The following is a 25,690-nucleotide window of genomic DNA, read 5'->3' as shown; positions in this document are numbered from 1 at the left end:
TAGTCCCTATGCGCTGCTGCCTGTGGCTTAGAGGACATGGTCTGGTGCAGGGGCGAGTCTGCCCTCAGGGTGCACAGAGGCCTGGGGCTCTTATTGCTTCCACTTGGGCACATAACCTTTCCAGGGACCCTCCAGGTCCAGACCTCTGAGTGGGGTTGTGTGGGTGGCCCAGCAGGGCTCCTGCCCATCCCCCGACCCCCGCAGAGGGAACATGTTAGAGATTTCCTGATCTCTGCTCTTTTTAACATGTACTTCCTCTCTCTAGCTTGGCTTTTAAAAAGGGAGACCAAAAGGGGCTCATACTGTCACTGCCAGGAAACGTGAATTCTTTTCATTATTAAAGCAGATCCATACAAATCCTGAGTTAAGGGCCGGGGGCCTACCTCTGTGTCTGTTCCCACGTGACCTTGGCAAGACCTTGTCCTCTTGAGGGGAGCGGGAGGAGCTGGTCCTTGGGTCCATCACAACTCTGCTGCACAGGTGGGATTTCAGTCCTGCTCCTGCCAGCTGCAGAGCCCCGGGGCTCAACCTTCTCCTCCTTCCTGTTCCCCCCTGGTCTCTGTGCAAATGGGCTTATGTCTGGTTTGAGGCCCAGGCAAGCACCCCAGAAGAGCCCAGCCCCCACATTTGCTCGTGGATTATGACAGGGGCCTACTGTGAGGACTCCTTGGTGACGTGCCTGTAGAGATTTCCCTATTTGTGCATAAAAAATCTGTTTTAACTGCTCTGCCTGTTTCCGATTGGGAACAAAGTCAATGCCTGAGGGAAAGCAGGTGATGTTGTAAATACCAAGTGTCCAGAAGCCAGAGGCTCAGCTTTGGGCCAGCAGCTGAGGTCAGAGAACACCATCAGGTCAGCAGCACGGGGGCCGGCACACAGGCAGTGCCCCTGCTCCACACCCTAGGCCGGCATCAAACTGACGGTGTAGACAATGGCTGAGTTCCGATCCGCAGTCCAGCAGAGTTGAGGAAGAAGAACCAGGGTCTACAACGGCTGGGACTGGCCCACGGGCCAAGGCCAGGCGGAAGTGCAATGGAAAAATCTGGGCTCTGCAGGGCACCGGAGAGCAGAGCTATTCGAGACGGCCACCATGCACACAAAGCTGCCGGACATGGTCATGGTCCACAGGAGGTGCTAGCAGCACCACGGCTCCAGTGACAGCATTCTGTAGGGCGGGGCCTGGGTGTAACCTGAATCTGGACTTACTCTGCCCTCCTCCTCATGGTGGGCCCCACCACTGCCCACCAGACACTCTGTGCACCAGCCCAGCTTGACTGTGGGGCCTCCCCCTCTTCTCTGCACGTAGGGCTGGAGTTAGGACAAAGGTGGCCGTAACCCCAAGATGTGCTGCAGATGAGACCCCACACCTCGTGTGATCACACCTGGTCTGTCATCCTGGGCCCTGGCCACCAGGGGGCTTTGCTGCAGCCGGAAGAGACTGCTTTTGAAAAAAAAAAAAGTTTTTAATGTTTACCTATTTTTGAGAGAGAGAGAGAGAGAGAGAGAGACAGAGTGTGAGTGGGGAGGGGCAGAAAAGAGGGAGACACAGAATCCGAAGCAGGCTCCAGGCTCCGAGCTGTCAGCACAGAGCCCAACGTGGGGCTCGATCTCATGAACCGTGAGATCATGACCTGAGCTGAAGTCAGATGCTTAACCGACTGAGCCACCCAGGCGCCCCTGGAAGAGACCGCTTTTGAAGCGAGAGGCGCAGCCCCCACACCTGACTTGTGGCTTTCTACGCCCCCTGAGAGCAAGGACAGCGCTCCTACTCGGGGCCACGGTGAGGCGAGGGGGCACGTGGCCCAGCGGGAAGGGGCATCTTCTCGACACACTCTCCACACTCAGACACATTCAACTGTTTATTCCGCAGTCAGCTCCGTGGAGGATGACACCGGTCGTGACCAGATGGAAAGGAAAAGTGTACGATTTCACACGCTAGCCGGCTATCAAGCCGGACAGGATACGGAACACGATGAAGGAAATGGAGCCCACCAGGGCGTGACGGCACGGAGGACTCAAGAGGATCAACATCGCTCGTGTTTACCAAATCCAAGTGCTTCGAAAAACCAAACCCAGGCCACTCACAGATGTCTTTCTTTTGGAGGACGAGCCCAGATGTGGAGCGCCACGGTTCTGGAGGTTTCTGGCTGCTTGCTAGCCCTTGTTTGTATTGCGGGGAAACCACGTTCTATCCCTTCTTTAAGGCGCTCACAGGAGCGGCGCGGGCCGCAGGATGACAGTCACTCAAACAGCAAAGGTCGGGGGGGGGGGGGGGGCTGTCCCCTGCTAACCCCGCTGGGGAGGGACTGAGGCGAAAGCCTCCCGATCGCACACCCTGGCCCGAGCGGGGCAGCCAGTCTGTCCTCCGTCCTTCCGTCCCCCTTGCCAGGCCTCCCCGACCTCGAGGGGAGTTCTCCTTAAAGGCAGAATGTAAAAGTGCAAGTCTGGGGTCCCCTGGTTAGAGGTCTGGTCCCAGGAGGCAGTTGCTACCGCTCTCTGACAACTGCTACCAGAAAATCCGAAATCCAGCTTTGTACACGAGCCCCCCGATTCCGAAAGGATGCAATTTATTCACGTTCTGGCAAAAATGTTTTCAGGAGTAACGTAAGTGGGTGAAGTAAGAGCCAAGTCGGGCAGACCGGGGACCGTGGCTCCACCACCCCCGCAGCCTGCCCGCCTCTCATCTCTTTTCCACGTCACATCGCTCTGAGGCACATGAATCTGAACTTCTGGGGTCTTAGCTCTTCGCAGGACACTTTTTAGATTTTTTTTTTTTTAAGCCTAAAAGATAGTAGTCTGTCTCTATTTTTGTTCTTTGGGATATTTTTCAGTCTTAAGATAAAAGGGTACTTGAATTGGGGCAATCCTCCTCTCTTGTTAAAATATGCCAGTTGAACACACGTTACAAAGATAGCACCACGTCAAACCGAGTGAGGGAGCCGCCTACACACAGGGGGAGAGAGCTCCGGAAAGCACAGTAATGACCGAGAAGCGGAGCGGTTCTCCTCCAGCGTCTCCCTCCCTGGGCGGTGGCGGGGCCCGCTTCCCAGCCTTGCCCACCTTCACCACTTGATGTCTCGGCTGGCGGCAGGGAGCCCCGGGCCCTGGTACACGGTGTGCAGGGCCTCCCGGACCCTGGGGGAGTCGGCCCCGTCCAGCCACTCCCGGTACAGCTCCTGCACGTGGGCGCTGGTCTCCGGGGGCCGCACGGGGACGTCCGCGTACTTGCCCTCCATCTGCCGCAGCAGCGCCTTGTCTGCACGCCCATCCTCCGCCTGGGCTTGGCCCCTGCCGTTCAAACACCCTGGAAGACAAGCAGGGAGCCTATGCTTTTTCTCCTCTGCGTCGAAGGGAGTGGCTCTGGGGCAGAGGAGGAACGACACCACGTGCAGCGTCCCGTGGTCAGAGTCTGGAGCTGGACTCGACACGCGGCCCCCAGCTCCCACGGACAGCAGCTTACAGGCTCGCAGCCCCGGATGCTTCCTAGTCTTACCTACTTATGCTCTCCAGGAAACAGTTTTTACCTAAAACCGAATAGCCTGCCAACCTTTAGAACTGGATGGCTGTACATGCAAATCCGGACCTCTGGTTTCCCCTGAAACTCATCAGAACCAGAAGAGCACGAAAACCGCTAACAGGCAGTCACGCCACTGCTGTCTCGTAAAGCCTCTGGGTGCTGGTCACCCCTCCCCGGGCGGCACTGGGGAGGGGACGGGAACCCGGGAGCCCGCACAGGAGCCTACCCGCCCAAGTACCGCAGCCGGGATGAAGGGCGTGCCTCTCACGTAGGCGTGCTGCTTACCTCCAAATGTGTTAGATGATGTCACGATTTATAGGATGACATTCATGGAAAAGAACTTGAGCAAACTTCCACCCTGGTCGAGTCCCCTTCCGCCTTCCCTTGGCAGCACCCAGCAGCTGCACTTTTGACCCCAAATCCTGAAGACGCTCAGTGGTGGCGGAGGACCCTGCCCGCTCTCCCAGGGTCTGCTCCTCTCCTCAGACCCCCGGCCCCCGCCCCCGCCCCCCTGCCTCCTCACCTGCACCCGCACCCGTCTGCTCCCCCGCGCCCCCACGTGGCCTCCCCAGACACTGGCGGGTTTTCACTAGCGCCCCAGCCGTGCCTCCTCTCCGCAGGCAGGTTCGAATCTCGTGGGCCCTCCCCACTCGGGGCACGAGTGGTCCCACTGCCACCCGGAGGCCACAGGATCCTCTCCCCTGACACCCACACCCACTGCACCAGCAAGTCCGTGGCCTCTGCTGTGGGAAGCCGCCCCGGCCCTTCTGGCTGGCCTGTTTCTCTGTCCCTCAGGTGGGGCCTAGCCACAGGTGGGGCCTCCGGAACCGGCAGCAGGCCCTCACCTGGTGCCACCCCAGGGGCAGCTCTTCTCTGGGACTATGTCCCAGGGCTTTTCTAAGGGGACACCTGGCTTTTCTGCTCTGTGGCGAGAGGAGGACAGGGACCACCGTGTCGACCACCAGGGCGGCACCCACGAGGTGTCAGAGTTGGGCGAGGCCTGCGGGCGGAGCCCCCGTGCCTTACCCCCGGCGCAGGCGAGCACCTCCACAAAGTGGTACGGGAACCTGCCTTTCTTCAATTTCAGAACCACATTCTGGATGTTTCGAAAGCCGTACGCAGCAGCAAAGCGTAACAGAACCTCCCCGTTCTTTTCAAGGGTGACCTCCTGGAAGTCTTTGTTCCTGTAAGGTGAACAAAATGGGTTTTCATCTACAGAGTCCTTCCTCTGTAGCTCGACAATTGTTTTCAAATCTAAGTTGGAAACGTTAGCAAAACAAAAAGTCTGCGAACGAAAACAAAGAAGGCTTTTTGATCTTGGCTGTTCTAAACCCTATACCTAGGACAGCCCCTACCCCAACTCACACACACACACACACACAGGCCTGGCTGGCTTTGGGCAGTTTGCCCGGGACAGCAGCGCTGACCACACAGGCAGACCTCAGGGTGCGGTAGGTGACCTCCCCCACGTCCTCGTCAAACAGCTGCTTGGCGGCGTGTCTGAAGACGTGCGCCAGGTACCCGTCGGAGCTGGCTCCATCATGGCGCCTCACCTCCTCCTCCTTCAGGCCTCCGAACCTTCCCAGGGAGGAAAGAGCAATAGCAAGATTAAGTCAGGTGTCCAAAGTCTTATGATCCCCGTGAAGAGAGAAACCCCTCACAGATACTTATATCTGGGGCCACAAACTCACGTTCCTGAGTTTTAACGATCGGACAAAGCAGCAGGCAGAGCCCCACTTGGTGCGCCCACATCAGGCACGTTCCCCTGGAACCCTGACACTTGGGGATAGAGCTGGGAATCTCTGGGCCACTCGGAAGCGTGTGCACGTACCCAGCGGGGACAGGCGACAGGCACCGGCTCTGGCCACGGGCACTGCAGCCAGCTGACTAAACTCTGTAAACCTCAGGACGACCGTCCACGAAAGGGCCTCGCCGGCTAAACAGCCCACACTCGCCCTGCGTGGAGCCCAAGGGAGCCACTCTTCCCAGGAGGTGACCCAGCCTCGGGCAGGTCCAGATGCTCAATGTCAGGAACACACGAAGTTCAGAAATGGAGGGTGCTGGCATGTCAATGTCACCATGGAAACCCCCTTCCTCCAAGTGGCATCTCACACCAGGCCCCGCCCACATCCCATGGAAGAGCCAGGAAGAGCGGGTTGTGGTAAGGGCTGAGCAGCAACACAGAAAGGGGAAACCCAGGTCAGGGGCCCCCACACCCTGTCCCCTGGCTGCACGTGGCCTCATACAGGAGGCTCCACCCACAAGGTGCCCCTCCCTGAAAGTCACTTACAGAGTATCAACGGCAGCATCTTTTACCACGAGGTCGCTTTGCTCCATTATCTGAACGACTTCACCTACAGACAAAGAAGGGGCATGAGGCACCGAGGAAGCTGTCCTCAGGAGCTGTTTCCCAAATCATCTCCCCACTGGAAACCTGCTAAAGCGACCCCGGACGCCGTCATGCTCACGGAGGCAGGAACCCAGCTCCAGTGCAATGTAATCCCAATAAAATGGAAAACTGATGAAACGTGAAAGAGTCCAATTCCTCCTTCTGCCCTTGAAATGAGGGATTTTGCCATCTCTCCACATTTCTGTTTCTGAAGCAGAAACGTTTTGCACACAGCCTCCTGTGGACAGATGACCAAGGCGCAGTGGCTGCCCTCACATGGTATCAGGTTGTGTGCAAAGAGATGAGCTGAGAACCGGAACTGTTCTCCTACTTCCCTTCACACAGCGGCCCCCGGAAGGCTTTGTGGAAACAGCTAATGTTTACATCAGCCACCGAGGCATCACGTGCGCACGAGTGGGCTCAATGTCTGAGAACGATAGTAAAATGGACTCTGCACCTCAGGAAAACCCACTATCTACCCTTCCTTGGCTGCTAGGGCTGTCCTGTCTCCCTCCCCCGGAGACCCGGGGGTTCTCGTGCTGGAGTTTCAGGTCAGGGGACCCACGCCCAGGAGTCCCTGCCCCCGAGAACTGGCCTAAAGCACACCCACGTGGGTTCAGCAGACGTAAGCCGCCCGCAGACTGCGATGTTCTGTGGAACGGTCCTGGAGGACGCCGAGGAACCACCCCCACCCCGGCACACAGGCTAGAGCAGGCCCAGGGCGCTGGAGCACCGTGGGTCCCCGCTCTGTCTCCAGGTGAAGGTTTGGTTCGTCCGCAGAGCCTCTGGGCTCACACGCGACTTTTCCGCGCTGCGTGAGCGCTGCCTCTCTCCACTTTCCTGCAGTCTGGCCCTCGGGGGGCCTGTCGTGACCTCAGAGGATGACGGGCCAGAGGCCCCAGCAGTCCCCAGCTCTGCACCCCCCTCACCTGAGGTTAGTACGCAGTCAGCACCCCGGGAGCCGTGCAAAGCTGTGGGAACGTCTTCTCGAAGGGCCTCCAGTTTCCTATCGTAGCAAGGGGCCACGATAACATGGAAAATCTTGTCTGGAGACAGGTTCTGGGGAGAAAGAGCAAACCCAGGTTGGGGCTGTGGGAAGCGAGGAGGGCAGCTGTGTGCCAGTGCCCACAACACCCCCCGGGGCCTTCCTCAGACCAAGTTCCGACCTGTGCCCGCCTCCCAGCTGTACGGGGAGACCGTGCCCTGGAGACCTGGGCAGATTCACCCAGAGCCCATAAGGCCGATGGCCTGGAGATGCCAGGGAAGAGCTGTAAAGCTGAACCCGTTTCCCCTGAAACCTCTGCATGCATACAGTGACCAAACATGGTTAAGAGTAAGCCACACGGATGGTTGCTCGACGCCTGGCTGGTTTGCCTTTGGACCTTCTGGAAACTTCCCAAGTGACACCTATCGGAGCTGCCCCTCTGGTGCCTACGGCTGAGCTGGAGTTGGTAGCCACGCCAGGAGCTGGCACAGTTGCTGAGTGACCTTTGTGGAGAGGCCTCGGTGGAAACACCCTACTCGGGGCAGTCTGAGGAGGGTGCCGGCCGGGCCTCAGCAGGCCCACAGGCCCAGGAAACTCCTGGACTCCCCCAAGCAGTGGGGCTGGGGCAGTCCCACAGTTTATTTTTCTGTCTCCAAAGTGAACACATACACGCTGACATCACATTTACGATTCACAAGCTGTGGTGATGTCAGGAGTGAAGGAATGAAAAGGGGACACTCCCACTGCTGAATTAACGAGGATGCCAGAACTGTGTGGCCTCCTGAAACTGGCTGTGGGTCTGGGGGGTTCCTCCAGTTCCTGCAGGGCCAGACCTTGATGGTTCCCTGGAGAGATGTCCAATCTGACTGAGGAGGGCTGTGGGGGCTCTGGCAGCTGGAGAGCAGGCCACAGGAGGGGCCACATCGTGGATGGCATGAGAGTGTCAGGGGCCTCCGGAAGGACCCGGGCCTGGCCTCCACTAGGATCCCAAGGCGGCCCTGGATGGCATGCAGGGGGTCTGCGTGGGGAGGGACAGCACAGGGACCAGCTGATGATGGGGCACCGTCCATGGTGGGGGAGCCGGGGCAGGTGAGGGATGTGGAACGGCCTTCAGGGGCCTGGCTGGGAGATTTCCCATCACGTGAAGGCAGATGCAGCCAAGAGATCAGACACCTAGCTGCTCGCTGTGGTGACAGGCCAGGGACTCCCTCAGCAGGATGGCAGCATCTCCACTCGGTCCGGGTCTGACACCACCCTGGTCGTGCGTGGTGGAACATTCCCTATCTCCTGGCCCACGTGCTGCCCTCTGGGAGGAGGCTGGCTTACCTGCCGTCTAGCGAAGTAATCCTTCACCAGAGAGCCCATGATCTGTTGGGGAGACTTAGCGGTGCAGAGGTGGGGGGTGACAGGGTGGCCCAGCACCCGCTCGGCATATCGGACCCAGCCTGGGGAGAGAATGGGTCCCCTGTCAGCTCCTCACAGTGGCTTCCTCCTGCTTTCTGTCACACACAAGGAATTCAGCGCTCCCAGACCCTGTCACTTGGGGTAAAGCCAGACACCTCTCCTGACCCTAGGAGCTGGTGGCAGATCCCCCGCCAAGCTGCTTTTCCTTAGCAGCCTGGGCCACGCAGACCCCAGCTGCATTTGCCCCAGACGGGAAGACGCCCCTGCCGGCTTGCCAGAGAGGACGGAGTAGAAGGAAGTGAAAGCTGGTACAGGGGGTCCCCCAAAAGAGGAGGAGCACAAGCTTAGAGGAGCAGGCACGCGGCAGCGTCCCGGGGGGACAGGGCCCCTCTCCACCGTGCCGGCCACAACACCGTCCTTGCAGCCGGCAGCCATGCTCAGATGCTGCATCGGCCACAAAGCCACCGGCTCCACTCACCTATCAGAAGTTAATGGCCAACCGCTCACTTAGGGCGAGGACCACAGGAGGATTTCACGCCCCAGTGACAGCAAGAGACAGCACACTTGCTCTCCACCTGCTACGTGCCCAGCACGGTACAAGCATTTCCTGAGTGGCTGACGGCCACTGTGCCCTCTGGGGTCACCCCTGCTATGGTTTCCAGGGGTGACAGGAGTCAGAGAGATCAGTGAACTACAAGGCCAGAAGCCTGGTGAGAGGCCTGCTGACCCCCAGCTGGGTGTGCGCACCACGGCACACGGGGGAGCACAGAAAGCCTGGCGGTAAAGCTGCTCGTCAGACCCTGGGGACAGCCAGCCACTGTCCTGTGACCGCCCCCGGTAGGGAGAAGCGGCAGGCACCAGTTGACACGACAGTCCCGTCCGAACAAACTCAAACCACAGCTGTCACCTCCAGGACAGGAAGTGTCTGCCGCGGCCCCCAAAAGCCCAAGGAGAGGGGGCCCTGGAGGAGGGCTCTCCTCATCCCAGCCTCAAACATTAAGATGAGAAACTGCCAAACACCGTGGCACCTTTGGGGCCCCAAGGCCCTGCCCCCCGGTCTCAGTGCCCAGGCCAGCAGCTCGAGACACGGCTCCCAGGCAGGTGGCATCTCTGGGCTGCGGGCAGGCTGCTGTGTGCTGGCCCTGGGCACCCCACAACATCAGGCAGAACACCAGGAGGTAAGGGCCAGGGCCCACGGAGGACACCCGGCCTTGGGTGAAGAGGGCTGAGCAGGGACAGAGAGGAGGAACCAGGGTCCCAGGCCCCACGGCTCCCTGCATCTGAAACCAGACAAGCTAGCTTTTCCTGAGGGTTCCCTTCATCTCCCCCGGAGACAGAGAGGCTGCTGCCGGCTTCACAGCAGTACAGGTGTGACAACGTGCTACCTGGATGCTGGCACTTTCCTCGTCAGACCACGGATGGGATGGGACGAGGGGAGGTGCTTGGAGAAGTGGCCTGCAGATACGCTGCTGGGTGCCGGGCAAAGGTACACCCAGCAGGAGGCGTTCTGTCAGCCTGTGGGCGGCAAGGGTACCCCAGGACCGGGGAGCCCTGTGAGCCAGCACAGGACTGCCCCCGGCCCCGATTCTATCTGCCAGGTCATGTCACCTGACCTTGACATTGCTTCAGTTTCCTCACCTTGTCACAGGGAAGCAAAAATGACCATGCCAATCGTAGAAAAGGGTTAGGTTTGAACCGAAGCTCACCTCCTCTCCCTGAATTTGAGAGAGGGTATGGAGCTGAACAACTTGTAGTCCTGACACGTTTAGGTAGAAAGAACTCCAGAAGGAAAGTGCATCATTATCTAGGAAGAACACTCCAGAAGCTCCAAACCTACATGTAAACAGACTTGAACAGCTTGAAACCCTGAACACAGCAAGTATCAGGCCAGATGGGGGGTGGGGGCCGGTCTGCGTCAGTCAGGGGCTCAGTGAGAGGGGGCTCGGGCGGATGTGCAGGGGACCCGCGGGCACCTCACTCCCTCCTGACCCAAAAGCCCAGGAGGCCTGGGACCTCTGACCTCACCCACCCCCTCTCCTGCCCCCAAGGCAGACCCATGAGAAACGCTGCCTCAGGCCAACGGAGGCACAGCAGCGGGCTCTGGACGCTCACCCGGACAGGCGGAGGTGAGCATGGGCAACGCAGGCTCCTCCTCGCTGTGCTGGCGGAAGCGACGCACAAATTCCTTCTGACTCTCCAGCACGCTGAAATCCGCGGCTATCGTCGTGTCAAAGACATAGTGCACCCCTGCAAGAACGAGGGGAGCATTTAGCTTCTCTTGACCTGCACGAGTCTGGAGCGTCGAAGATCAGACTCAAAGGACAGACTCCATGGCACCCCTGCACGATCTCCCTCACACTCCCCTGCACGATCTCCCTCACTCTCGCCTCACAAACCGCAGAAGCCCAGGACTGTGCTTTAACTTTTCCTTGAAACAATAAACATGCATCACTTTTCACAATAACATACAAGTAATTTCTCTCTGGCTTCTTCTTGTTCTCTCTACATCTACATAAACACTTCATGGTAGCCCATAAAAGTAATGGAAAATTGCAAGATACCAGCACCACTCTCTTCCAATCGGTGGCTACATTTCAGTCTGTGATGATCCTTGATGTCTTGAAAATAAATGAGTAAGTTGGCAGGTCATACCTTTTTGATGGCTGCAATTGTTATGATTTGTAACCATCTAGCTTTTCTCAGCTATCTTTTTGAAATAAGTTTTCTTAATATTGGCTCGTAAGGATGATATTTTTAATAATTACAATAAAGTTAAAATAACTTTAATATCTGTAGTCTAAATTTTAAAAGCAAAGTTATTCCTAAAAAGAAACATTATAAAGATAAGCGTCATCTTATCATTTAAAGTATTACCTTAAATCCGTTTCGCTACAAATATATTTTAATAACGTATAATGCTGATTATTTTCTTTCAAAAAATTCTCCCGCAAGTGGAGCCTGGGTGGCTTAATCAGTTGAACGTCCGACTTTGGCTCAGGTCATGATCTTGACGTTTGTGGGTTTGAGCCCCGCATTGGGCTGTGTGCCAAGAGTTCAGAGCCTGAAGCCTGCTTCGGTCTGTGTCTCCCTCTCTCCCTGCCCTTCCCCCCTCACACTGTCTCTCTCTCTGTCAAAATAAATTTTAAAAATTCCCTCACAAGCAGTGGTGGCTGTCGGTTAAGCATCCGACTCTGGATGTCGGCTCAGGTCATGATCTTGTGGTCCATAAGATGGGAGTTCTGTGTCGGCCTCTGTGCTAACGACACGAAGCCGGCTTGGGATTCTCTCTCTCCCCTCCCTCCTCTGCCTCCCTTGCTCAAGCTCTAAACCTCTTTGTCAAAATAAATAAATAAACTTAAAAAAAAAGTTTCCTCCCAAAATAGGGCCTTTCCCCATGAGAAGAGAGCTCTGGCCTTCGGTAAGGCCGAGCTGACCTGAGGCGTTCTCAGATCACATGTGTGAAAGGGGAGCTAAATCCGCGCTCGCAGCTGCGGCCCCACTGGGAGCGGGCAGTGTGCGGGGAACCCACTCCACGCCCAGCGCTCCGAGGAGGCGGCCGTCTTTATTCCGAGCGTCACCTTATTCTATTAGGAATCCCCCGTGTGCTTGGTCTCTAAAAACCACTGCAGAAAAACAAACTCGTGTTGGCAAACGGCCCCCGCTGTCCTCTCCTGAGCCCGCCTGGCGGTGCTGTGCACGAGGACACACGGGGCGGCAGATGCTCGGTGCATGGTGGCGTGGGGGGCGGGGGTTGGGCAGCTCTGGTCCGACGACGGCGGGTGACACAGGAGCCTTCTTACCGCCCTTTTGCACAGTGCCATTCTAGCTCGTTCACACCCGAGCTCCTAACCATGTCTGAAAGGGACCGCCTTCCTGTTTTGTGCACAGGACACAGCCCATTCCCTCGCTGCTCTGCTCTTCAGAGCACGTCCTGGGAACTCAGATGCCAGCCATCTTGCAGGAACGAGGCTCTACGAAACGCCTTCCGTGGGCCCTGGGAGCCGGGACGAGACCACACTCCTCGGCAAGTGCAGGAACCTCCAGCGTGTCCCCGGCCACCCCTTCCCTTCCATCCCTAGCCAGTCCTGGAGGCCGGGCCACCCCTGTCTGCGCAGCAAGGGGCAAGGGACCCCCGCGGGGTCTCCTCGTACACTCCTCAAGGTGCTTCTGGAAGTCCTCGTCCACGCTGCGCCCCTGCAAGCTGAACGCTGGAGACGCAAGGGGCAGCTACAAACCGGCGTCCTCAACACACAAACAACATCAAGGAGCCTCACCAAGACTTTTGAGGAAGCCGCAGAGTCTTCTGGATGCATCGGTCACACTGAGGCGGAATTTGGCGGCAAAGTAAGGCAGAGACTGAGGACATACCGACACCACCAGCACCTTGTGCTGTGAGGCATCACGTTTCTGGAAGAAACAGTAGAGTGTCATTCGTGGGGGGAGTACGGAAAGCAACGGAAGACATTATCATAAAAAGGTCAGAAGAGGCAGAATGTCACAGGTGTTCTGTGGGAAGCCTCCTAAATATACAAGCACCAGCAAGCATAATTAAGGACATGGAAAAAGTTAGGATTAAAGAGTAGGACGTCCTGAGATGCCCGGGTGGCTCAGTCAGTTAGGCGTCTGACTCTTGATTTTGGCTCAGGTCATGAGCTCATGGTCGTGAGATCAAGCCCCCTGTGGGGCTCTGCGCTGAACGTGGAGCCTGCTTGACAGCGTCTCTCCCTCTGCCCCCTTTCCCCTGCTCACGCTTTCTCTCTAATTAAAAAAAAAAAAGTACATCCTAAGAGATTTCGTCAATTTGATTTTTTAATGTTTGTTTATTTTTTTGAGAGAGAGAGACCCAAGAAGTCTCTGTGCTGTCCCACAAACTGTAAGCTCATAACCTGAGCTGAAATCAAGAGTCAGATGTTTAACCGACTGAGCCACCCAGGCGCCCCTGCCAATGATAACCTTCACGTCTTCTGACCTACACAGTTCTGATTTCTTTTTCTGATTGTATTGTCTAGGTCCTTTAAACTCAACCTCCGATAACAGTGGTGATCAATGGTACTAACATCTCGATTCAGACCTCGGTGGAAATGCTCATAAAGATGTACTACTAAGTAGAGGTTTGCAGAATTTCTGGCAGATACCCATAGGCGTCAGCATTTCAGTTGCAGCAAATGGGTACGCAACTCACTGGAATAAATAACAAGGAAATGGTTGTTTTGCGAAACTGGGCTGGTGAGCCAGCCACTCGAGTTGTGGTCAGGGACACGGCAGTTTGTTGAGTTTGAGCCCTGCCTCAGGCTCTGTGCTGACAGTGTGGAGCCTGCTTGGGTTTCTCTCTCTCTCTCTCTCTCTCTCTCTCTCTCTCTCTCTCTCTGCCCCTCCCCCGCTCATGCTGTCTGCCTCTCTCAAAATAAACTTAAAAAAAAAAAAAAGTTATCACTGGCAGACAACACACCTACAAAACTGGAAGTAACCTAGGAAACTAGGAGAATATCAAGCTTACAAAATAGCTACATACAAATGATACATGAAAACCAAAAGCTTTCCACCCCAACAAAAATCAGTATTACAGAATTTAACAGATAAGAGGCGGTATGTGGAACGAAACAACCGCAGAGACCCAGCCACACCAAGAACACATCACAGTTGCAGAGAACAGACAAATAGGCAACACGAACACTTGGGGGGTCACACAGCCTAACCAGAGGCACAAACCACGATCGTGAACGAAAAGATTATTCAGTAAAATATAAACTTCCCCCTCATTAACCTATCGGCTCAATGCAACTCGCGTCAAAGTCCACAGTTAATACCCAATAGTACAAGGTCAGCCGAGAGAGGAGAACACAGAACAAAGAGAAGGATGGGGTCTACCAGCAGCTGGGGCCTGTTAAAATAGAATCCAATAAACCGTACGTGCGTCTAGCAGTACAAAAGCCTTCTTACGACAACGCAAATTAAAAGCTAGTGAGGAGAGAGCGCCCTGCACAGCTCCAGAAATCCAGTGACTCAAGGGTGACGGGAGTGTGCACACACACTACGGGAGACGCTCCACCCGGGAGAAAACACCTGTGCCCTGTGAGCCGGGCCCAGGGTGCTGCGAGGGAGTCGGGGGGGAGGGGCTGGGAATGGCTGAGTCTGGACTTGTCTACACGAGGGAACGGCCCTCCAAGCTGTTCAACGCCTGGCAGCCGAGGGCAGTCTCGAACTCACAGAGCTGTGAACAGGAGGCATACAATATGGTCAATGAGCATGTTAAAGATGTTCAGCCTCACTGACGATCAAGAAAATGCAAACGGGATCTTCTAGTGATCACACTGGAAAAGCAAGGAGTTTGAGAGCAGGTGTGGTCAGCATAGCGGGACGTGGGCGTTCTCACCTATCACTTGCAGGAGCATAAAGGGAGATTCTGGCACGAAGTGCCGCCACTAAAGAAGAAAAGCCCGCAGTTGTTCCGTGGAATGTGCCAGTGTGTGGGGGGACCAAGATGCGTCGTAAGTGAGCTGAGTCTGCTCAGTGTAATAAGACAGCTGAAGCCATCTTGCTCGGACAAGGACAAGGGCGAGCAGGCAGGGACGGGCGAGCACGGTGACCGGAGCCGACAGGGTGAGGTCTCCCGGCTCAAAGTCCATCCCGCTGCTTGCCCGCAGACCTCCCAGGGAGCCCGAACGCCAGGAAGGGGACGGACACACACCATGCTGACAACCCAACATGTGATTTCTATCTGAAACCGTGCCCCCAAAATGCTGAAGGACGTACCCAAGAACACGCCACAGGGGTGGCAGACACAGAGAACATCGCTTGGCTCTGTCCTGGGCCACGTCAAACCCACGCTCCTCCCGGCCTCTGCCCCGCTCGGGCACACCGCGCATTGCGAGGGGCAGACCCAGGTGTGCCTTCCAGCTCCCCTGCCTCCCTGGCCATTCCTTTCACCTGTCTTCCTGTCAGGAAAGACACCGTTCACAGCTGAGCGACACAGGTCTACAGGGCAGCTGAGGGACCACAGCACTGGCCCAGCCTGATGAGCCCATTAGACCAGAACCCCACCTCTGTGAAGAGACCGGGGACCTTGCCTCGTTCCACGTCAGTGAGGGAGTGTAGCCCCGGGTGGCGATCGTTCTGGCTGGCGGCGGACTCTGGAGAGGGCAGAGTCAGGCAAGGGACACAGGGCCAGGGCCGAGACCTATGCCCTGACCCCAGCAGAGGCTTTCACGACTCACCTGCACCGGCCCCCTGGGCCGCAGCACCAGCAGGTGCCCCAGAAGCCCTACCTTATTAAGGTTCAGAACTCGAAAGAAGTCCTTGGCGTTCTGCTGGGAGACCTGGAGCCCTTCCTCTGCAGTGACACAGCTGTCACACGCCAGGCAGTCACTCAGAAATATCTTGGCATCAGCCAACTTATGGAATTCTCCCTTCTACAAAAGAAAGATGAGGTAGGTTTTGGTCCGATATTTCAGTAAAAACTCTAACTGTGCTTCTCTAGGGAGGGTGGCAGCATGAGACCAGCACAGGACATGGACCCCCTTGAACAGCACAGAGCCAGGCCTGCAGCTCGAGGGGCTGGAGGGGCACAGAACAGGCCACAATGACACCAGGGAGTCTCACAGAGGACAATCGAGGGTAGGAGCAGGACGGCACTGTCGTGTGGTGGGAAAAAATCTCCATTCCTGTGTCTTGGGAGCTGGCCCGGACCTTCTCCTCCCTGTACCCCTTCTGTGTAGCCCCTGAGGACTCCTGCTTGGCCGGGTGAGCTCCCCAAGGAAACCCGTGGCCTGGCTTCAGGTCTGAATGGGGCCCAAGAGTTTGCACTTCTAACGTGCTCCCCGGTGGGGCCAGACCTGCCACTCCCAGGGTCTGGAGCACACGGCCGGTGCCTGGTAGATACTGCCGTGCTCCACCGAGAATACGGCCCCTCCGTGCCTGCAGGGGTGTCTGTGAGCACGCTCTGCACTGTGCCCAGCAGGACTTCCTCCCTGCCCGGTGCGCCACCCAGTCCGTTCTGCAGGCTCTCCTGGGCCAGGTCTGGCCCTTCCCCTGCCTCTTGTCTCCTAAACATGTGCCCAGCACCCCTGCTCTCCCATCAGCCTTACCTTCCAGAGCAGTGCCAGCTTCCCCACCCCCAACACCTCCCCAGCCTTCAGCTCCAGCGGGGCTCTCACCCTTCTGAGCTCCAGATGGCCATCCCATAGAAAGCTCGGCGTCTGTGGAACCAGAACCGCACTCTACTGCCTGCGCTGCGTCCTTTCCTGGTTTTGCCACTCTGGCCGGCCTGCCCAGGCCCCACCACCCTGTCTCCCATGTCGTTTCCTTCATCCTCCCCTGCTCTAGCCACCTTAAGCCGCCTGCCCCCAAACACACATACGACCTGTCCCCTTCCCCAGACGCCCTCAATGGCTTCCACTGCCCCTCCCCCAGAGCACTCTGTCCACACCTCCCTTGTGCCTGGAAAGCGCACCCCACCCCTGACCTGCTCACATAGGGGGTACCACCCACCGTGCTGGCAGGGCGTCCACTGAGGCCGTGTGCACACCTTATCTCTGTGTCACCACGGCCCTGGGAGGGAAGTAACTCGACTCTCCAGCTCACTGATAAGGAAACTGGGGCTCCAGGGTTTAGATGTCTGTCTGAGATGACGAGGCCAGCGGGTGGGTGTGGGAGGCACCGGGCACTCCCCGCCTCCTCCACCTTTGTGCCCCGGGGGCCGTTCTCACCTACTGCTTGCCAAACCCTACGGCCGCCGGGCCACAGAGGGGTGCCAGTACAGGAGGGACGAGACCGGTTCCTGTCGGGCCAGACGTCGAGACTACAGAGAACCCTGCTGCTCTTCGCCCCACGTTGCCAGCTCTCCACTAGTGAGGTCGGTACCAGGACTTTCCGAGGGAAGAGCGACCTCCCCCTACCCGGTAAACACAAACCGTCACTTCTAGCTGAGGAGGATGCAAACACCCAAGAACGGACTTACAGAAGAAACCATTAGAAAAATAACCTTCCAGGATCAGATTTGAATTATTTTATAAGTTACCTACCTAAACTCCCATTTTACAGAATAAAGCTTTTCATTACATAAAATTGGATATTCCAATACTATAACACTCCTTCTAATAAACGATTAAGGAGGACGCTTTTCTCTGTTCCTCATGCAGCTCGCTCTGGCTCGGTGTATTCTCGGAAGGCTGGCTCTCGGGCACCTCTGTCTCAAAAGGTCATGTGCCTCGGAATGACGGACCTGTGTGTGTGTGTGGCCCCCGGCAGGGCACCACTTCAGTACCTTCTTTCCTAGAGCATGACGTGCTGGGGACAGGAGCCCTCGAAGAGGACAAAAACGGCCACAGCCGTTTACTCCAGGCGAATACAACACTGAAAAACTACTTGCCTCTCCGTTCTCCAGGGCCAGACTTGGTACGTCGACTGATGCATTCTCTTGGTCATCGGTTTTTGTTTTTTTACTACATTCCTTGAAAAGGCAAAGGAACATATAAAAGAACAACTTTTAATTTGACTCCCTGAATTTGCAAAGATGCACATAGTCTCCGCTCCGTTAACCTCATGTGTAGAAGTTTTTTCTACAAAAATAAAAGCGGCTGTACTTGTGGACACACGGAGACAGACAGACACACACACACACACACACACACACACACACACACCCTCCTCTATCTGTATCTGTATCCCTTTTAGTAACTGAGAACTAGAAACAATGGGGCTTTCCATCCACAGGTAAATCAACACCAACTACCTGGACACACATCATATTTAGAACACAATGGACTAGAACTGTATGCGAAGCTCTGAAAACGCACTTGCTGTATGTTAAGTAAAAAAAAAAAAAAAAAAAAAAAAAGTGATGGAATATTTATATGAGCCAATTTGTGGAAAAACAAACCAAAAACCCCATTCATGCACTGAATGGCTATATATGTTCCGCTGCCTAGAAACAAGTGTGGAAAGCCATCCCAGTTACCATGGTTACGCAGGTGGAGAGGACCAGCCCAGACCTTCCTGCCTGTATAGTTTTGTTACTACAAGCATGTTAGCTGTAGAAAAGCCTCCTCAAAAACATTTTTTGATCATGGTTTCAATCATCCACATCAAGAATGGTGTTTTCCGTGACTGCCCTGAGTGGTTGCAGAGGTTGGTGTTTTGGGGGGTTTTTTAGTATTCTTTTTCTGGCTTCAAAAATACTTTGCGAGCATGGACAAGTGCACGGAAAACTAGAAAGACGAAGCATGACCCCAACTGTAACATTAACTACAAGGCACCCGAAAACGTCACCTGACACGCAGTAGTAGCTCCAGACACCTGGCAAGGTGCAGCGCCTGGAGCTTACCAACCATCTACAGTCGCCCTCCATCCAGTTAAAACCCCAACTAGTTCTGCCAGACACGCGATCAAGGGTGCATGTTGACGCGGACGCAGAGGCGCCCGGAGCGGCGATCCGGAGGACCGGGAGCGAGGACCGCGCAGCGGCTGGCGCTGCCCGCTCTGGGCACCGGGGCTCCCGCATGCCCGCAGACGCGGGCAGCCCCGAGCGCCCGCAGTCCCGATCCCCTGACCCCAAGCAGCCTCGACCCCGGACAGGCCGACCCTCGACTCCCTGACCCGGAGCGGCCCATCTCAGCCGGGCCGGCCCCCGACCTCCTGACCTCGAGCAGCCGGGCCTTTCCCTGCAGCCCCCGGCCCCCCACGCCCAGACCCCCGACCCCGAGCGCGCGGAGCCCACCTTCCGCGTGCAGTGCTCACACTTCATCTGGAGCGGGGCAGGCAGGGGGCCAGGGCTCGGCCTGAGAAGAGCACCGGGAGACGCGGTCACTGACGCCCGCCACCCGCCGCCCTTTGTTGTAGTCGCCCCCGGCCGGCCCCACCCCCGGAGTCTCCTCTCGACCAATGAGAGCGCTGGGAAGGGACAGGCCTCACCACTAAACCAATAGAAGTGAGAAAAGGGCGATGCGGCTCCCTCCCGCACGGCTCCGCCTAGGCCAATGAGAGCACCGGGAAGGGGCGGGCCGGGCCCCGGAGCCAATCGGAGTGCGCGGGGGCGGGGTGCGGCGGACACCCGAAGGCCCGGCAAGTTCTCGCGCCCGTTTTGGCAGCGCGCGGGTCGGGGACGGGTGCGGGGTGTACGCGCGGGCCCTCTCTGTAGGAGGCAGCCCCGAATTGTCCTGGGGCGCTGGGCCGTCAGCTCGGCGCCGCCTCACGCCCGTTTCTAGGCTTCGCCGGGGCATCGCCATTGCCGCCCCGAGGCGCGTCACGTAGGCCGGTCCCGGTGGCAGTGCGCACGCGCAGGTGTGCACCACGTGGCGCCTTAGGGCGCACGAAGTTGGGTGTGAAATGAGTCCTCCGGAAGTTCTCGGCAGGTGTGTGGATGCTTGCTTTACAAATAGAGAGCAGTTACTGATTCTGGGAGTGATGACTCCACCTGCGGGGCTAAAATGAAAATGTTTAACTCTTAATAATGAAAATAAACACTTTACAAAATCAGCGTCTGCTCCTTACAGGATGATCAGAAACGAGAGGCATGCCTAGAAAACTTGACTAGAGAATAGGAAAAGTAACTGGTGACCTTAAAAATAGAGTTGCCATTTTACCAGAAAAAATGGGTTTATTTGGGAATAACAGAGAATTGCAATTGGGGCCAAGCTAGCTGTACCACAACCATAATAGGCAAGTCTGGAAACAAAGGAGATGAGCACACTTTTATAGAGGAAAAGGGGATGTTGGCAGAGGCTTTTGTAAACAAAGTCCAGTGGAGTAAAGTAGTGGCCTCTCAGCACCGGGCTTGACTGCTTCTCCTGGCTGGGCTGTCCTGCTGCAGTAGCTGAGTACATGCAAGGATCCTGTAGGGTCTGCATTGGAGACCAGCGGTCGTGGACGGAGAGCGCCCCTGCCTGGCCCCAACCCAGCCTAAAGAGGGTTTCCTTGATTCAGTTTCAGGATTTCTAGTGCTTCATACAGCTTTTCACAAATGCCTGTTAACTCAGGAGGTCTTTTTAAAAATTTTTTATTTATTATTTTTGAGAGAGAAAAGAGACAGAGTGTGAGCGGGGAAGGGGCAGAGAGAGGCAGACACAGAATGGGAAGCAGGCTCCAGGCTCAGCTGTCAGCACAGAGCCCCATGCTGGGCTCACACCCATGAACTGTGAGATCATGACCTGAGTTGAAGTCCCACACTTAACCAACTGAGCCACCCTGGTGCCCCTAAACTCAGGAGGTCTTAAATGGCTCCCAGATTAACTCTCTGCATTACTCAAATCTAGGTCAGCAGCTCTCAGAAAACACCGTCCTTCAGTTTTAAGCATGAATAACAGGGTATTTTGTGGTTGTCACTTGTATATATTTCTCATTATTATTTTAAAAGCGTAACCATGATACCATTACTGTAATGTGTGAAAAAAGAAAATTGCAATTACTTAATTTCACCAAATATGTAGTGTCTAGGTTTCCCTAAATTGAACCTTTTTTTTTTTTTTTCAGTCTAAATCAGGACCTAAATAAGGTCTAATATATTCATTGGTTTGAGTGTTTCTTGTGTCTCTTTTTAAAAAATTTTAGAGTAACTTGCAGCTCACTTAGAAGTCGCAAAGACACCATGGAGAGCTCCTGGTCTAAAGGCTTGTGTGTGCGTTTGAATTTATAGGTTCCATCCACATCCTGCTGGCCTTCTCCTTGCATATCGCTATAAAGGAATCCGGTGATTTGGCTGTAGGGCTTCCAAGAATTGCTGCCTGTGTCCTTGTAGAGTCCTTTCATATATCCTTGTTGTCTGAGTTTCCAGTAAAGAGTAGTTAGAACATTCTCATGCTTTGATCACGGGTTAAATTTGTTGGCAAGACTATTTCATATATATTGTAATTCCTTCAGTTTATACTAACCGTCTTTTTTGTGATATTAATTAGCGCACATTGATGAAACTGCACGGATCCATTCATTTATTATAGCAATTTTTAACCCTACCATTTCTTCTTTAAAAAAAAAGTGTTTATTTTGAGAGAGAGCGGGCACGAGCAGGGGAGGGGAAGAGAGAGAGGGAGAGAGAGAATACATCAGTGCAGAGCCCAGTGTGGGGCTCTATCCCATGAACCGTGAGATAATGACCTGAGCTGAAATCAAAAGTCAGACACTCAACAGACTGAGCCAACCAGGGGCCCCAGTTTCTTATTAATTTACTAGTGGGAATACTTTCATAATGATAAATTCCTCTCATTCACTATTTGGTTACTCTGTTGTACAATATTTTTTTTATTATTAATGTTTATTTAATTTTGAGAGAGAGGGAGACAATATCTGAAGCAGGCTCCAGGCCCTGAGCTGTCAGCACGGAGCCCGATGCGGGGCTTGAACTCACGAGCTGTGAGATCATGACCTGAGCTGAAGTCAGACACTCAACCGACTGAGCCACCTGGGTGGCCCACTCTGTTGTAAATTTTATAAAGAAAGGCAGGATGAATGAATCTGTCAAAAAAAAAAAAAAAAATCCAAGTTCCTTTCTTAGTATCCTCTGAAAGTGAACGAAGGATTTAAAATTGATTATGAATTATGGATTTAAACCCTTGAAGATTTTTGATTCATATTTTTTAAATGTTTTATTTTTGAGAGAGAGAGAGCATGAGTGGAGGAGGGGTAGAGGGAGGGTGACAGAGGATCTGAAGCAGGCTCTGTGCTGACACAAGTGAGCCGGAGGTAGGGCTTAAAACTCATGAACCTTGAGATCATGACCTGAGCCAAAGTTGGACGCTCAACTGACTGAGCCCCCCAGGTGCCTTGATTCATTTGAATTATTGTTCTTGTTGATGCTCAAATCCTTTTTTTTTTTTTCCTTTTTTTTCTTTTTGGCATAGAAAATCTCTTCAGCTAGGCTCCAAAAATTTTTTAACAAGATGCTAATAGTCTGTTTGTTTTTTGATACATCTGCTTGTGCATTTCTTGCTTTAGATCTGAAATCACTCCTTTCTCCCAAAAGCCTGGTTCCTTTAGTAGCAACTGCTATTTAAAAACCACAAAATCCGGGGCGCCTGGGTGGCGCAGTCGGTTAAACGTCCGACTTCAGCCAGGTCACGATCTCGTGGTCCGTGAGTTCGAGCCCCGCGTCAGGCTCTGGGCTGATGGCTCAGAGCCTGGAGCCTGTTTCCGATTCTGTGTCTCCCTCTCTCTGCCCCTCCCCCGTTCATGCTCTGTCTCTCTCTGTCCCAAAAATAAATAAACGTTGAAAAAAAAAAATTAAAAACCACAAAATCTGTACTAGTATTGTTCATTGCTACTGCATTGGTCATCGTTTCCAGGACTTTCCAGTGGACAGCATTAAGAGACATTTTTTTTTTTAAATTTTTAATGTTTATTTTTGAGAGAGAGAGGGAGAGGGAGAGGGAGAGAGAGCAGGGGAAGAGCAGAGAGTGAGAGGAAGACACAGGATCCAAAGCAGGCCTGCAGATCCCGCAAAACACAACCAGGAAGAAAAGCTCTTCCTCCTGCAGTGTCTCTCCAGCACCCTCTACTGGCAAAGCTTAACACCATGCCAGAGAGCACACAAAACATAGGGGTTCAGGTCCATTTTCAGGGATCAGGCAATGAAGTTTGAGTTTAGAGCTGATTTAATGCCTTGGTAATTGGCACAATATACAGGTTTATTCACTCAGTACCCTCTTTATGGATGTTGTATTTCCAGTCTTGCTTTTGCCAATAGTCAGCAGGATTTTAACCAAATTGACTATCGTTTGGTTACACATCTGACATTTGTAAAAGTCCAGCGCAGTCTTCATTTTTAAACACCTTATAATCTAGTAGAAAAGGTCAAATTACGCAAACAAATGTAATGCAAAGTAGAATTTCCTAGGTATCATCCCAGTTCTACCCAAATTCTGAGTAAGACCACTTCCTGTTGCAGTAAGCAGGACGAACTTAAAGGAAGTACTAACAATTCCAATCAGTCTTCAAGAAGGAAGTCCACTTCAAGGAGGAATGTGAGCTGAGGGCTCAGGTCGGCGAGGCTGCTATGCTCAGACAGAGCCCAGTTTTGCTACAGCTTAGAGGAGACGGTCTCAAAGTGCTCAAGGTGTGGTTCCTGGACCAGCGGTATTAGCAACATGTATATTTTCAGCCCCACCCATAACTGGGCACAGGTACCAGCCGTCTGTTTCAGTAAGTCTGCCAGGTGATTCCGATGCATGCTCAGGTTCGGGAACCACAGCAGAGAGTGTCTGAAGGAGACTGGTAAAGTATAAAAGTCATCTCCAAATTTTTGATCACGTGCCTATATTGGTAAACTTGTAGGGTTATGCATACTGATGTTCATATATTTCTTTATAAGGTAATATGCAGCGTTATACTGTTATGCATGTTATAAAACACCGAGAATAAATATGAAAAAAGAAAAACAGGAATACAAACTCTCCTATGGCCTTTCGGCACCCCACATATCACTTGGCCTTACCACTTTGGAGATCACGGAGGCAGGTAGACAGTGACTATACGGTGAAGACATACAGGTAGGGTCCTTTCCTCATCTGGTCAGAATTAGAAAGGCAAGTTAGGGTCCTACTCGGGTCCTCATCTGGCCGCAGTAAGGGAAGGTGGTGTTTGGTGGAGAGGGAGCAGAAAGGCCACCTATGCGGGCATCACAAGGTTTTCCTGGAGAAAACAGTCTCTCTTACCACAACTCTTTTTCGCAGACATCAGGGCATGTTTATTAGCAATAGATAAACTATCATCACAAACACGTGAGTGTTTCGTTTTCCCAGCTACACTGGGAAAGTTGTTTTGGGGTTAAGGATCTCTGGTTTACACCTACCCTCCCCCACTTGCCTTGCATGGGCTGTTTAGATTTAAATTTTTAGCCTGTTGAGGGGCGCCTGGGTGTCCAACTTCGGCTCAGGTCATGATCTTCCAGCTCCTGAGTTTGAACCCTGCTTGGGGCCTACTTTGGATTCTGTGTCTCTGGCTCTCTCTGCCCCTCCCCCACCTCCTCCCCTCTCTCCCTCTCTCTCTCAAAAATAAATATTTAAAAAATTAAAAAAAATAGCTTAAACTTGTAGTCTGTTAATATACTTGGGGAAGTATAATAAAAGGAAAACTTTAGAGTGGAGTTAGGAGGCAGGCAGGGGGAGCTGTTGGCCCAGCATTAGTTAGCAATTACAGATGTTATGCCCAGAATTCATGATCCCCAAAGCCCACCAGGGAGCCGAGTCCAATGCAAAAGCAAAGAGCCTTTATTCGAGCTAGCTCGAGCTCAATCCCCTACCTGCACCGACACAGCGGCGAGATACCAGAGAGAGAGTATCAAAAGCACAAAGGTTTTATAGGGGTCTAGGGGCAGTTGGTGAGGTAATGGCTGTGGCCTCAGCCGATTGGCTGGGAAAGGGTCGTGGCCTCGGCGATTGGCTGGGGAAGGGTTGGAGTCCTGTTACGCAGGTCACCAGGTGTGTTTTGATCGGGAAATTTGAACGGGTGAGCAGGAGGTTACTTAAGGGGAGGAGGCGTGGTCTGAGTTTCTGCGATTTTCCTGGAAAGGGGGCATGTCGGGGGCATAGTCACTCAAGGTGGAGGACACAGAACAAGATGGAGTCGGCCGGCGTAGGTCCGCTCTTTCACAGACTCAACAGGAGGAGAGGCACCTTGCAGGTGGACACTACTTACCCAGCAACAGGAAGGTTTCCTGCTGCTCCGGCAACAGCCTAGCCAATGAGAGGACACTATACTCCCAGCTCCCAGTTTAGTCCAATGGACATTCTGTTTGCAACAGCCCCGCCCACCCACCGACTGTATAAAAGAGCCTCCATATGCTGGTCTCCAGACTTGCTTGTTGTTCTGGGTTGGGATTCTCTGCTATTCTCAAATAACCCCATCTTTACTGGTAAAATAGCTGGCAGTGTTATTTTTAAGGTTAACATCTTAATAGGATACATTGAATCTATAGATCAAAGTAGCAGGATTTATTTTTTACAATAACTTTTCAAACCATGAATGATTTTAGCTGTACTTCGATATTAAAGTTTTTACATTTTTTGCCATAATTTGTATACGTCTGTTGTTACATTAACTTCAGAGACTGCTTTTTATTGACATTGTAAGTGAGGCTTTTTTGAGGCATAATTTACAGACTTTCTAGGGCTCAGTAACCCCCAGTTAGAGTGGCGTCCTTAGCACGTGGCTGTCAACAGCATAGGCGACCTGCTTCCTGACTGCATTTGCTAGCTTTGCTCCAGCACAACACCTAGGTGCCTTAATGGCACCCCTTTCACTCTCCCTCCAAGCGGTGGAGGAACCAGAGGGCCTGGCTTACCCCAGCCCCACCCCAGCTCGGGAAGTCAGCCGCCCTACTCCGCCCCCGGCAGTCAGGGAAGTCCGTCGTTCCGCACCTCGCAGGGTGGAAACCTCCTACAGTTCGCGCCCAGATACCGGAAGTCAGTCG

The 25,690-nt window shown here is 54.0% G+C and overlaps 1 protein-coding gene across 2 annotated transcripts; it reads right to left on the bottom strand.

Annotated features, from left to right (window-relative positions):
* Nucleotides 1–1,846: 1,846 nt before the first annotated feature.
* NARF (nuclear prelamin A recognition factor) lies at nt 1,847–19,156 on the bottom strand. 2 transcript variants are annotated; one of them, XM_045489985.1, is made up of 12 exons: nt 19,010–19,156; nt 17,663–17,743; nt 15,561–15,704; nt 12,570–12,702; nt 10,408–10,542; nt 8,218–8,336; nt 6,836–6,965; nt 5,808–5,871; nt 4,958–5,095; nt 4,544–4,701; nt 3,061–3,304; nt 1,847–2,578 (listed from the first exon to the last, which is right to left on the bottom strand). In XM_045489985.1, exons 1-11 carry the CDS (start codon nt 19,034–19,036, stop codon nt 3,063–3,065), a joined length of 1,371 nt encoding a protein of 456 aa, XP_045345941.1. In that variant the 5' UTR covers nt 19,037–19,156; the 3' UTR covers nt 1,847–2,578; nt 3,061–3,062. The 2 variants fall into 2 exon arrangements, with proteins under 2 accessions (XP_045345941.1, XP_045345940.1); XM_045489984.1 differs by having other exon boundaries at nt 1,847–3,304.
* Between the last annotated feature and the right edge of the window lie 6,534 nt (nt 19,157–25,690).

Source organism: Leopardus geoffroyi, chromosome E1 (genome assembly GCF_018350155.1).
Source record: "Leopardus geoffroyi isolate Oge1 chromosome E1, O.geoffroyi_Oge1_pat1.0, whole genome shotgun sequence".
NCBI lineage: Eukaryota > Metazoa > Chordata > Mammalia > Carnivora > Felidae > Leopardus > Leopardus geoffroyi.
The sequence above is the reverse complement of the archived record's forward strand: the minus strand, read 5'-3'. Positions and strand labels throughout refer to the sequence as shown.